This window comes from Erythrolamprus reginae, chromosome 4 (assembly GCF_031021105.1).
Source record: "Erythrolamprus reginae isolate rEryReg1 chromosome 4, rEryReg1.hap1, whole genome shotgun sequence".
Lineage (NCBI taxonomy): Eukaryota > Metazoa > Chordata > Lepidosauria > Squamata > Dipsadidae > Erythrolamprus > Erythrolamprus reginae.
This window is the reverse complement of record NC_091953.1, coordinates 111,225,791-111,240,274: the sequence shown is the minus strand read 5'-3', so window position 1 is coordinate 111,240,274 and position 14,484 is coordinate 111,225,791. Positions and strand designations below refer to the sequence as shown.

Here is a 14,484-nt window from a genome sequence, read left to right as displayed (position 1 = left end):
TGGACAAGCCGTTCCTTGCCGCTTGCTATCGGCGCTTTCGAGCTGAGTCCGGGAGCGAATTCGCTCCCGGACTCAGCTCGAAAGCGGCGAGAATGAACGGCGTGGACAAGCCGTTCCTTGCCGCTTGCTATCAGTGCTTTTGAGCTGAGTCCGGGAGCGAATTCGCTCCCGGACTCAGCTCGAAAGCGCCGAGAGCCAGCGCCCCCCGGACCCCCAACCCGGGTTTGGGGGGCTGCTAGGAAGCCCTCCATGCCGGCGGCAAACAGCCGCGCCGCCCCCAATCTTCGGCTCCTCGCTAGCGCTGTGGGAGTAAAAACACCATCTGCACATGCGCAGATGGTGTTTTTACTTCCGCAGCGCTACTTCGCGAAAACCCGCTCGTTGCGGGGGGTCCTGGAACGGAACCCTCGCAACGAGCGGGGGATCACTGTATAACTGGTCCATAGGAAGGGACACTCAACACTCCCCCATACCTGGACAATTGGAAATGTGAATGGCCAGGGTAGATTAAATGAAACACACAAACATCCCAATTACACCTAAGTTTGATCTTCAGTTTTCAAGAGATACTACTACTGTAAGATTGGGACTGGAGGGAAAAAACCCTCTCTCGGAGTAAAGAAAAGTCCACAATTCTGGCAACAGCAGCAACGAATACTGAACATAATATACGTTCACCTTATTTTGCAAAACTTTATTCTGCTCCTTCTTTCTGCATTTCTTATGCAGAAAGGATACTATTTTTTCTGGGATGTGTTAACCAGAGGTTTTTTTACAACTAGATACTGCGGGTTTAGAGAGAGAGGAAATGCTCTCATCTCTGTAAAAGGGGAGTGTGACCTAACCAGTCTTAAGAACAAATACAAAAGGGGAAACAGTTGCATATGAAATGTACCACCACAAAGGACACATCAGAGGACTTAATGAAGTAGCAAAACGTGAGTATAGCTGACATTATTGTTTCCATAGATTAATTATTGTAAAGATTTTTTTTAAAAAGTGGTATATGTCTATATTGATTTATTGATTTATTTTTATAATTTTTATTTTTTATTTTAAAATTTTATGAAACAAACAATAAAAGATGACAAAGTGTCAAAACAATAATTACAGAGTTATATAAGAAATCATTTTTGATTCACAGGTTATTGGATTCATAAGAAATTATGCAGTTCCATAAGCCCTTATGAAGAATTCCTATTGTAAAGTATGAATATTTATCAATCACCACTAGTTCATCAAAGCAGACAAATGAGCAGCAGTCTTTTATTCTGGGATTATAATTAGCTTTTATTTGAATAGCAAAAATATAAGGATTAATTACATGCAAAAGGAAGGAAGCAAAAAGTCAGAGACAATTCGTATTATGTTGCTTTGGCTTTGCTCGAAGATAAACATTATTAAAATAATTAAGGCAACTTTTGGAATTCTGTTTCAGTACTTAAAATGTATTATAGTTCAGTCCTCCTTCATTAAAATGTTTTATAATAGGCATTATAATATAGGCATTAAACATTGGGAATGTTTAATTATTCATTATACAGTATATAATTATTCATTATAATTATAAATTTTTTATTATTATTATTATTATTATTATTATTATTATTATTATTATATTATAATGAAACATTATAATGAAACATTAATATAATATAGGCATTAAACATTGGGGAAAAAATCATCTTATTTCTCTAGAATATTGTATAAAATTCTGCCCAGAAATATGTCTCATTGAACAGGGTGCTCTTCCATTTCATTGGTTTTGGTCTCATTATATGCTGGACTAACTGAATTCCTATAGTATCACTCTGGATAGTTAATTGAACCAAAAGTACATGAAAGTTTTTTAAAAGGCAGTAGTTTACAGGCAGTTGATTCCACTTTTTTGGAACATGCTGGAATGAAGCATATTGGAGACATTTATCTAACAAATTTCTCTTTTAGGACAACTCCAGTTTGAAAATTGTAGATATTCTTTTGCTGGAAAAGTCATGAAAAAGCAGGCAACCTTTGGATCAGCTTATTGCTAATCAAGTCTTTAATTCATCCAACCCTCTGTCAGAGCAGATTAGATTGCTGAAAATTGCCCCTGGAGTATAGTTAAAAGTCTATCTTGATTTCACAATTTGGTCCAGATGCACCAGCAACATATAAACTCCAAAATTATTGTCAATATTGGTATATAAATCTTTTGTATGATATCAACAGCACTTTTTTAAAATGTGAAAAATTAATGAGTAAAGGTAGATACTAGCAACAACTCTGGAATAACAAGTTGAACAAATTCAATAGGTAGGAGTTTAAAAGAATACAAAATACATGTTTTATGATGTTACAACAATTAAAAAACAACTTTCAGATTTATTGGACAACTCGGAGAATGCTTTTAAAAAGTTAGCGGTCAAACTCAATATGCTGAAAGTGCAAGAGTGGTTAAAGGGACACATTCACTTATGATACAGGCTTCTCCTAACTTTGCACATTTTGGCTTAATATTCATAAAATAATATGTTGTTTAAAATATGGCTTAGAGATTTAAATGTACTCTTGAATGGCATACAAAGCATTTGGAATTTATATTAAGAGCTATGCCTTTACCAGACTGATATTTCCAGCAAAAGATGTTGAAAATACAATGTTAAAAATGCAATGCAATCCCAGGATTACCATCTTGGATCAATTACATATAAATACTGTACTTTTGCTTAATTTGTTTTCTGACAGTATAATGGAAAGTTTAATCATTCTTATTCTGCATGATTAAGGACTAATGAAGGCCTTACTGACTTTATAAAATATATTTTTCTTTTTTTCCTTTTTTTGTTTTAATGAAAACAGTTAAAATGCACTATATCATATATATTTTACATTTAACGTTTATCATTTCCAAAATAAGAGTGTTCACTTACAGAATTTAATTTCAATGCATATGGTGTAGTTTCATGGAATTTTATTCTGAGAAAACTGCAAATCTATCTTTAAAGATATTCTTACTATAAAAAACCCCATAGATTCAAATTTTGAAAGCTAAGTATCAGTTTAAGGATTTAATTAACATCTAGGTTATAGAAGTGTATCCCATAGCAATAGCACTTAGATTTATATACCGCTTTATAGTGCTTTACCAGGCATCTCCTAAGTCAGTGGTTCTCAACCTTTCTAATGCTGTGACCCCTTAATACAGTTCCTCTTGTTGTGGTGACCCCCAACCATAAGTCTAGCGCCAATTCTCCCAACAGAACTTTAAGCTGATTGGCAGGAAGTCTAGCACCAATTCTCCCAACAGAACTTTAAGCTGATTGGCAGGAAGTCTAGCACCAATTCTCCCAACAGAACTTTAAGCTGATTGGGCTCAGGCTCTTAAGTAGAAAATGGTTCTTAAGAAGATGCAAAAAAATCATGAACACCCGTTCTTAAGTAGTGGTGTTCTTAGGTAGAGGTACCACTATACTAAGATCCTATATATTAATGCTATAGTAAAATTTGGAGAAAGCAGCAGTACCAGGGAAATCAGGAGATACAGGCTGTTCAAAAAAGCATAAAGATTTATTGCAAGCTTAAACTCCCTACAAAAATTTGATGTCCCAATGGCCAAGGGAAATGTGTGGGAATATGAAGACATTCAAAGTGGGCTGGGCTCAGATGTCTTGTGAGAACGCAGAGACTGATGACATATGGTGCATTTGACCCCTCTTTCGGACTCAGTCGGGTCATCTTCTATATGATACTTGAAATCTGTTTTACATTAAGAACATTCAATGTCCCAAATTAGAATAGCTTTCTTATTTTTCTCTATCTGTTGTCCTTATTTTTCACTTTTTCCTAAATTAATATTTGATTTTAAAACATGTTGTAATAAAATATAAGTCCTGCAAGCCTCGGTCCTCTCCCCCTTGCTATTTAACATCTACATGAAACCGCTGGGTGAGATCATCCAAGGACATGGGGTGAGGTATCATCAATATGCCGATGATACCCAGCTTTACATCTCCACCCCATGCCCAGTCAATGAAGCGGTGGAAGTGATGTGCCGGTGCCTGGAGGCTGTTGGGGCCTGGATGGGTGTCAACAGACTCAAACTCAACCCGGATAAGACGGAGTGGCTGTGGGTTTTGCCTCCCAAGGACAATTCCATCTGTCCGTCCATTACCGTGGGGGGGGAATTACTGACCCCCTCAGAGAGGGTCCGCAACTTGGGCGTCCTCCTTGATCCACAGCTCACATTAGAAAACCATCTTTCAGCTGTGGCGAGGGGGGCGTTTGCCCAGGTTCGCCTGGTGCACCAGTTGCGGCCCTATCTGGACCGGGACTCATTGCTCACAGTCACTCATGCCCTCATCACCTCGAGGTTCGACTACTGTAATGCTCTCTACATGGGGCTACCTTTGAAAAGTGTTCGGAAACTTCAGATCGTGCAGAATGCAGCTGCGAGAGCAGTCATGGGCTTACCTAGGTATGCCCATGTTTCACCATCACTCCGCAGTCTGCATTGGCTGCCGATCAATTTCTGGTCACAATTCAAAGTGTTGGTTATGACCTTTAAAGCCCTTTATGGCATCGGACCAGAATATCTCCGAGACCGCCTCCTGCCGCACGAATCCCAGCGACCGATTAGGTCCCACAGAGTGGGCCTTCTCCGGGTCCCATCAACTAAACAATGTCAGTTGGCGGGCCCCAGGGGAAGAGCCTTCTCTGTGGCGGCACCGGCTCTCTGGAACCAACTCCCCCCGGAGATTAGAACTGCCCCTACTCTTCCTGCCTTCCGTAAACTCCTTAAGACCCACCTTTGCCGTCAGGCATGGGGAAATTAAACATCTCCCCCTGGGCACGTTTAATTTATACGTGGTATGCTTGTGTGTGTGTCTGTTAGTATATGGGGTTTTAAAAAAATCTTTAAATATTTTAATTAATTGGATTATTATGATTTGTTTCACTTGTTGTGAGCCGCCCTGAGTCTTCGAAGAGGGGCGGCATACAAATCCAAATAATAAATAAATAATAAAATAAAATCTACGATGGGTACTGTATTTTTGGGAGCATAAGACACACCGGAGTATAAGACGCACCTTAGTTTTTGGGGAGGAAAATTGGGAAAAAATAATCTGCCTACCAAGTATTCATTTTGCTGGTCCTCAGTCTGGTCAGCTTCAGACTAGCAAAGCATGGAAGATCACTTCGCTCGTTAGCACATTAGGGCTGAAAAAAGCTTTGTAAAGCTACATTCGGAGTATAAGTCGTATCCAAATTTTCAGCCTCTTTTAGGGGGGGGAAGGTGCCGCCTTATACTCCGAAAATACAGTAAGTTCAAAAGTAAACTCAGTACAAAGTGGACTAATATCCTGCTTACATTAATTATACTGTAAAAGAATGGTGTAATACTATTAAGCAACTTGTTTGCTAACTGTACACTAGATATAGTTTACAATAGATAGTTACACCTGGTTTGCTAACTGTACACTGGAACATTTTTAAAAACTTCATTAAAGCCTGGAAGCAAAAAGAGGGAAAACTCATTGGGTCTTTATAACCATCTCCCTTGTTCTTGCTCAGTCTACTAATCCAATGTAACTTATTTTTAAGGATATTTTTAGTGTTAGAAGATTTATTTATTGTTGTGCTTTAAAATTGTGGGGCGCCTCAATTAGTGTTTATAATCAAGAGGATATATTTTGATAAGTATGATAAAGATACACACATAATCGACTTCTTAAGTACATAAAATATTTCTAATATTGAAACCCTGTCAATGGAGAAAAGTTAACATTAAGGCAAACAAAACATCTAAATACCAGATAATTTTTTGCGACAGCACAAAATAGAATTTCAATATGTAATCGTGTTTTTTATTACTGCCCTAATGTTTTTAATCACCAGTCATTTTCTGCCTATTATTGATCTCTTTATTTAATTCAACGTAGGTGTCACACGTTTCTAAATTGATTTTAGATGGGTTTTTTAGGGGAGGGGAGAGGGGAAAGGATTCTGGGATATTTTTCCAGAAAGCATTTTCCATTCATATACCTTTATTTATTAAGCTGAAACGAATAGAGTATATGTGTTAATACTAAAGAGAGTACAGCCCAGCTGATTTCAGCATCTAAACAATGGGTGTCAAATTCACAGTGTCACATTGCCATCATATGACATTTTGCAATGATTATTCCCTTTGTGGAGCTGGGATGGGCATAGCCTGCGTGTAATACATCTGTCCCATTGGCCGCCAGTTTGACACCCATTATAAACTATTGCTATCATCTTTTTAAAAAATTACTTATGATTATCTAACAGGGTTCAATCAAAAAATCATTTGCATATTAACAAAATGGAATTTATTTATTTATTTATTTATTTATTTATTTATTTATTAGATTTGGATGCCGCCCCTCTCCGTAGACTCGGGGCGGCTCAACAACAGTGATAAAGAACAATATGTATTGACAAATCTAATAATTTAAAATCTAAAATAGCAATTGTACATTTAAAAAATCTAAAAACAAGGAACCCCAATATAAAAAACATACATACAGTCATATCATGCACTAACACTACATAGGCAGGGGGAGATGTCTCAGTTCCCCCACGCTTGACGACAGAAGTGGGTTTCGAGGAGTTTACGAAAGGCAAGGAGGGTAGGGGCAGTTCTAATTTCTGGAGGGAGCTGATTCCAGAGGGTCGGAGCCGCCACAGAGAAGGCTCTTCCCCTGGGTCTCGCCAGACGACATTGTTTAGTCGACGGGACCCGGAGAAGGCCAACTCTGTGGGATCTGACCAGTTGCTGGGATTTGTGTGGCAGAAGGCGGTCTCGCAGGTATCCTGGTCCGGTGCCATGAAGGGCTTTATAGGTAATAACCAACACTTTGAATTGTGACCGGAAACTGATCGGCAACCAGTGCAGACTGCGGAGTGTTGGAGTAACATGGGCATATTTGGAAAATTTTCTTTTTTAAATGAACAGACAATTTCATACTATCTAATTTCTGGACTTCTAAAATACTTAGCTAGCTATTAAAAAAAACCCCAGAATATCTGAATTCATCCTAACATTTTTCTATTTCTTCTGTCACGTTTTCTAGGCCATCTGAACTGAGTCATATTAACCATGGCAACTATCGTTGTCTCTCCATCTTCTGTTACAAATCAAAGTCAAATCGAAACTTGTGATTTATATGAACATGAAGATTCAGCACGTATTTTATTGCCAACTTTCTACAGTGTGATCTTCCTAATTGGCTTACTTGGAAATGGACTTGCTCTCGTTGTGATTATAAAAAACAGGAGGAAATTCAATTCCACCACTATCTACTCAACAAACCTTGTTGTCTCAGACCTTCTTTTTACAACATCTTTACCTACCAGAATAGCCTACTATGCCATGGGTTTTCACTGGCCGTTTGGAGAGGCACTCTGCAAAATTACGGCCCTGTGCTTTTATATCAACATTTATGCAGCTGTGAACTTTATGACGTGCTTGAGCATCGACAGATTTGTAGCTGTGGTTCATCCTTTAAAAACCAAATTCAGAACAGTCAAAAGTGCCAAATATATTTTTTGCTTTGTGTGGTGTCTTGTGCTGGCCCAAACTGTTCCATTGCTTACAATACGCTTGTCACATGAAGGAGAAGAAAGGATCACGTGCATGGAATATCCAAACTTTGAGCAAATTAAACAACTCCCTACGATGCTCCTAGGCGCCTGTTTACTTGGATATGTGGTTCCCCTTGGAATTACAATAATCTGTTATTCGAAAATCAGCTACAAACTGTGTCAAACTGCAAAGCAGAACCCACTGGCAGAAAAATCAGGGACAAATAAAAAGGCAATTAATATAATTATCTTCATCATCGTTGTGTTTGTAATCTGTCTTACTCCCTACCATTTGGCCATTATTATATACATGATTAAGAAGCTTGTGCAAGAAAGTATTCTCTGCGACCATCGAAAGATCTTTCAAAAGACGCTCCATTATACTGTGTTCCTGATGAACTTAAATTGCTGTATGGATCCTTTCATCTATTTCTTTGCGTGCAGAGGATACAAGAGGACAATCATGAAAATACTGAGGCTTCAAGGAAGCATTTCGGAATCAAGTGTGGGCAGAACGGTTCCTGACGAAAGCTCCCGGGACGTTGGAGACACACAACTGGCACCCCTTTCAGCAACTTTAAATGGGAAAAGGGTAACATAAGCCCTTTCATTTTGAACATGCCTCCAGAATCTTGATTTCAAAAATGCTGGAAATAACAAGAATGATCATAGCAGGAAAGACAAAGAAAGAAGAGAGAAAAATCCGATTGTGCTTTGTTTTTAAAGTACCCATTTCATTTTTCAAAAGTGAAGCGGAGGGTGAATTGATTATGCCCCATATCATTGCCACAAATATTTGATTTAATAATATTTAGGGTTTCCCAATTTTTTTTAAAAATCTCTCTCTCATGTCAGTGTACTTCTATTTAGGGATCCTGTTACCCAAGTTCTTAGGAGAAGGTAAACAGTGTAATGGGTTTAAATAACTGGACTTTAAACGATATATTTTGAATTAGCAAAATAACACAGGGAATATTGAACATTTTCTTTTTCATATCTATATATGAAATACAGTGTTCCCTTGATTTTCGCGGGTTCGAATTTCGCGAAAAGTCTATATCGCGGTTTTTCAAAAATAATAATTAAAAAATACTTTGCGGGTTTTTCCCCTATACCACAGTTTTTCCCATCTGATGACGTAATATGTCATCGCCAAACCTTCGTCCGCCTTTAATAAATATATTTTTTAATAAACTTTAATAAATAAACATGGTGAGTAATAATCTAAATGGTTGCTAAGGGCATGGGAAATTGCAGTTTAGGGGTTTAAAGTGTTAAGGGAAGGCTTGGGATACTGTTCATAGCCAAAAATAGTGTATTTACTTCCGCATCTCTACTTCGCGGAAATTCGACTTTCGCGGGCGGTCTCGGAACGCATCCCCCGTGAAAATCGAGGGAATACTGTACATTTATTTATAGAATAACCCATATGAAATCATTTAAGTATGAACAGTTTTATATCTCAGGAAGAAGTATGTAGATAGCTTTAGGCAATTTACTATATTGTTAGAAGACAATCCCCGAGCTTTTAAATAACTTATTGAACCCTGGATCCTATGTTTGGTTTGATTATTCCATGATCATTTTAAGATACATAACCTTCATAGTTCAAAGGTCACAAAAGCAGCTGAACCTTTAACATGGAAGGCAGAAAGGCTCAAATCTCCCCTCACTTGGTTTTCACAAATGGGCCCTCCCTTGAGGCAGTCATGCCTACCATTGTGAGTGCTTCTCTTTGTATCCTTTCCGAAACAATAAATATAAGGATTTTACAACCTCGGCCACTTTTCTGTCCATTAAAAGATAAAAATGGTTTTTAAAAAGTTAAAATGTAAATGGATGAAATAATAATAGTACTGCTTTCTAGTTTAACAACGAAAAGGTGCATGGCTAGAAGATTTAGCATTTAGACGTGGGGGGGGGGGGATCAGGGCAATCTCATAAGAGATCAACAAAATCAAATCTTATTTTAAAAAGCGTAGAACATTTTCTTTTGCAATAAGGAAATACATCTGCTTTTTATTTAGTGACCTCAGTTAGCAACTACAGTGGTGCCTCTACATAAGAACGCCTTTACTTAAGAACTTTTCTAGATAAGAACTGGGTGTTCAAGACTTTTCTGCCTCTTCTTAAGAACCATTTTCTACTTAAGAACCCGAGCCCGGAAAAAATTCCCAGGAAATTTGAGAGCGGCATGAAGTCCCAGCCAGTTTCCTGCCATTCCCTCTTTAATCCTGGCCATTTCAGGCTTTTCTGGGCTGCCAGAGGAGCCTTTCGGTGGTGCTTAAGGAGGCTTTGGCAGTCTAGAGCGAACAAAGCATTTTCCTTTCTCTGAGCGCTTGGAGAGGGAATAAATCTCTGACAGTGCTCAGAGAAAAGAAATGCTCCCTTCGCTCTGGGCAGCGACTGTCTTCCTCCTCTTCTTCCTCCTCCTCCCACCCAAATTCCAAGCTTTTATTTCTTTCCTAATGGCTTTGCACGCATTATTTGCTTTTACATTGATTCTTATGGGAAAAATTGCTTCTACTTACAAACTTTTCTATTTAAGAACCTGGTCACGGAACGAGTTAAGTTCGTAAGTAGAGGTACCACCGTATTCACAAATAAAAAGGTAGTAAAATTTATTTTCTGACCAATGCATGAATTTAAAACCAAATTTTGTGCTCCTGATAACACAGGCCCATGACAGTAACACTGACTTAGCTGTGCGACAAAACTTTATCTGAATGAAACAACAGCAATAGGTGATTTTTCTATCATGTGTTCACTTAGTGACATTTCGTTTAATGACTTGATCACTAGAATGGAACATAGTGGCTCAATGAGAGATGGGTGTACAGATAAAATGCTTTCAGAAGATCACAGGGTGCTATTATTTTGCTGCAAATAAACTTTTTAAAATCTATGCAATATACTTGAGAAAGTTTTAAAGGCATTCTGCTGCACGAATCCCAGCGACAGGTTAGGTCCCACAGAGTGGGTCTTCTCCGGGTCCCGTCAACTAAACAATGCCGCTTGGCGGGACCCAGGGGAAGAGCCTTCTCTGTGGCGGCCCCGGCCCTCTGGAACCAACTCTCCCCAGAGATTAGAATTGCCCCCACCCTCCTTGCCTTTCGTAAGCTCCTTAAAACCCACCTCTGCCGCCAGGCATGGGGGAATTGAGATGCTCTTTCCCCCTAAGCCTTTACAATTTTATGCATGGTATGTCTGTATGTATGTTTGGTTTTTTATATTAATGGTTTTTTTTAGTATTTATTGGATTATTATTGTACATTGTTTTATTACTGTTGTTAGCCGCCCCGAGTCTCCAGAGAGGGGCGGCATACAAATCCAATAAATAAATAAATAAATAAAATAAATATTACAGATAAGGAAAGATTCTAGAGAGAAGTTACTTTTCTTATAAATACCTGAGGATATTTATAAAGATATATATGGAGAATTATATAGCATGTGTGTGAATGTACTTTCAATCAGTGTTGACTCACAGTAATGAGAAAATTAACCTTCATAAAGATTTTTGGTTAGATTTATAATCTATTTCCTCACAACAAAAGCTTTCTTAATATTCCTAGCATGTCAAAACAGGATTAGTCTGTTTGCATCAAACTTAATGGTCACCATTCCTCTCCCTTCCACCCTTATAACCGTCCTGTCAAAAACAATGTCTGGGAAGAATTTGTTTCAAGTAAATTCCTGTTGCTCTCCCACAAGAAAGAATACACACAAGTAATCCCTTGTGTCTCCAATCACATTTGGCCAATAAAGAATTCTAATTCTTACTACGTTAATACAATATCAGGCAACTGACAATATGATGCCCATCTAGGAATATAAGAAGTGTCTAATTAGCTAACAAAGCTATTATATGTGGGATAAAAAGCCTGCATAACTACAGGTAATCTTCGACTTACAACAGTTCATTTAGGGATGATTCAAAGTTACAACAGCACTGAAAAAAAGTGACTTATACTACTTTTTCACACTGACAATCATTGCAGTATTCGCATGGTCATGTGATTAAAATTCAGATACTTTGCAACTGATTCATATTTATGATGATTTCAGTATCCCGGGGTAGTGTGATCAACTTTTCCGATCTTCTGACAAATTAAGTCAATAAGAAAGATAGAGTCATTGAAGAACCACGTTACTAACTTTAACAACAGCAGTGATTCACTTAATAACTATGGCAAGAAATGTCATAAAATAAGGCAAAATTCACAACTGTCTTGCTTAGCAAGAGAACTTTTGGGTTCAGTTGTAGTTTTCAGTCAGAGATTACAGTGGTGCCTCTACTTACGAACTTAATTTGTTCCGTGACCAGGTTCTTAAGTAGAAAAGTTTGTAAGAAGCATTTTTTCCCATAGGAATCAATGTAAAAGCAAATAATGTGTGTGGTTGGGGAAACCACAGGGAGGGTGGAGGCCGTGTTTCCTCCCAGGAGATTCCTAGAGAGGCCTCATGGAGGCTTCTCCCCACCTTTTCTAGCTCTGTTTCCTCCCAAAAAATTCCTAGAGAGGCCTCACGGAGGTTTCTCCCTGCCTTTTCCGGTTACAGTTTCGGAAGTTCGGATTTGTAAGTGGAAAATGGTTCTTGAAAAGAGGCAAAAAAATCTTAAAGACCCGGTTCTTATCTAGAAAAGTTTGTAAGTAGAAGCGTTCGTAGGTAGAGGTACCACTGTACCTGTATTAGACAGCAACAGAATGGAAAACTGTTCATTTCTCCTTCCTGGCATCTACTGCTTTCCTTAGCCCCAATATAGTGATCCTATCTATCAACAATGCACCTGATCAGAAATGTATTTTACACATACGCTGTATTCAAATTTCTAAATATGCTTCATGCTGACATAGAGCTAAGAACATCTAGACAGATATTAAGCAATCAAAAGAAACCATACAAAGATAGTATTGTAAAAAATACTTCCCCCTCCCCTATTTAGTGGGAAGCCGGTCAGTGTTCTGTCCAACAGAATAACTATAAATGGTTAGTTTCTACAATGATGTAACAACCAAAATGGAGAAGTAGGATGGGTAACTGTTCATCTTCTGCAATATCTGCTGTCAAGAACACTTTGTTGCAATCGTGTTTTAATACCCGTTGGTTTTGCATCAGTTTGTTCCGGTTTATCTTAAATCATAGAACTGTTTGTTATCTTTTTTGTTTCTATATGGAGCTCTTAACTTGGGTAGCCTTGTTCTCGTATACCCAATAATATACATATAATATATATATATGGAGACTTCTGTTTTTACTGAGATTAAGAGAAATAAGATGTAAAATATAAGCATTTTTTTTTAAAGTTCCAAGTATTTCATAAAAGAATAGATTGGTTCCTGAGTGGTTAGGTGCAAAATTTCAAATTTATGCACGAATTGAAAAATTCAATAAAGGGAGGAAATTTAGAAAGACAATTGCTGACGTAACAATTGCTGACAGTTTTACATTGGTAAAACTCTGGTGTCTGATGCTTTGTAACCTTCAACTGGGTGAAACAAAGGCCAAGTTAGCTCAAATGGACCAACTTACAGAATGCCTGAGACTCATTACTCCCGAGGAATTGAAATCTATGGAATTCTTTTTGCCAACTCAGCACTGCTGCCTTGATGATGTCCGTGCATTATGTTCGAGGAGGACCTTGACATCTAATGGGTTGTGGGCTGTACACAATGTGTCCGCAGGTGGCTGGTAAGGCCTATACGGGCACGAAATGTTCTGCCACATTGTGCAGGGCATTGTGTGTGGGGGCACCGTTATCACAGCATTCGCATTTGCAGCCCTGGCTTTGCGGAGTGCTTGCTTCTCTACTGCTCTGAATGTTCTTCCGGCCTCAGATGTCTGGCAGCCTTGTTGGATCAGCATGCGCCATGTTGGTCGATCTTGTGCCAGGGTTTCCCAGGAAGTTGTGTCGATGTGGAGGAACTTGAAGGAGGCTTTCAAACGTGTCTCTGTAACGCTTCCTTTGTCCCCCCATGCAATCGCTTTAGACAGCTTGCCATAGAGGAGCTGTTTAGGGATGTGATGGTCTGGCATCCTAGCAACAATGCCTGCCCAGCGTGTCTGGGCTTTCATCAGCAGGGTGGGAACTGATGGCAGGCCTGCTCTGTCTACCGCTGCCATACTATCACGATCAAATGCATTCATGTAAATCCTCATTTTCAATGTATCCTTACAGCTTCCCACAAGCTAAGGAGAACCCATAGGGAACTGATATGATTCCCAATTCTCCTACACTTCTTTTTTTTTCTTCCCAAATTTATTTATGTTTTCAAATACAATAAAAAGAAGAAATATCTCATTATACATTGCAGATCATAGCCCGTTTCTATTCCCATATATTGCAATTCCATTTCTAATTATTCTTCTTCTTCTTCTTCTTCTTCTTCTTCTTCTTCTTCTTATTATTATTATTATTATTATTATTATTATTATTATTATTATTAATTGGATTTCTATGTCGCCCCTCTCCGCAGACTCGGGGCGGCTAACAACAATGATAAAAAACAACATGTAACAATCCAATTTAATAAAACAACTAAAAACCCTTATTATAAAAACCAAACATACACACAAACATACCATACATAACTTGTAATGGCCTAGGGGAAGGAATATCCTAACTCCCCCATGCCTGGCGACAAAGGTGGGCCTTGAATAATTTGCGAAAGACAAGGAGGGTGGGGGCCGTTCTAATCTCTGGAGGGAGTTGATTCCAGGGGGCCGGGGCCGCCACAAAGAAGGCTCTTCCCCTGGGGCCCGCCAAACAACATTGTTTGGTCGACGGGACCCGGAGAAGCCCAACTCTGTGGGACCTTATCAGCCGCTGGGATTCGTGCGGCAGAAGAATTAATTACACTTCTTGTCAAACTTGTTGCCTGTGGGAAGTTTGCAGGG

The 14,484-nt window shown here is 38.6% G+C and overlaps 2 protein-coding genes across 2 annotated transcripts in view; one reads left to right on the top strand and one right to left on the bottom strand.

The window, feature by feature from the left end:
• The window catches only part of UBAC2 (UBA domain containing 2), a 143,229-nt gene that overhangs the window by 75,754 nt on the left and 52,991 nt on the right, over positions 1–14,484 (bottom strand). The gene's annotated exons all lie outside the window — the stretch shown is intronic.
• GPR183 (G protein-coupled receptor 183) lies at positions 881–9,366 on the top strand. Its single transcript, XM_070751857.1, has 2 exons — positions 881–938; positions 7,077–9,366. Exon 2 carries the CDS (start codon positions 7,103–7,105, stop codon positions 8,186–8,188), a length of 1,086 nt encoding a protein of 361 aa, XP_070607958.1. The 5' UTR covers positions 881–938; positions 7,077–7,102; the 3' UTR covers positions 8,189–9,366.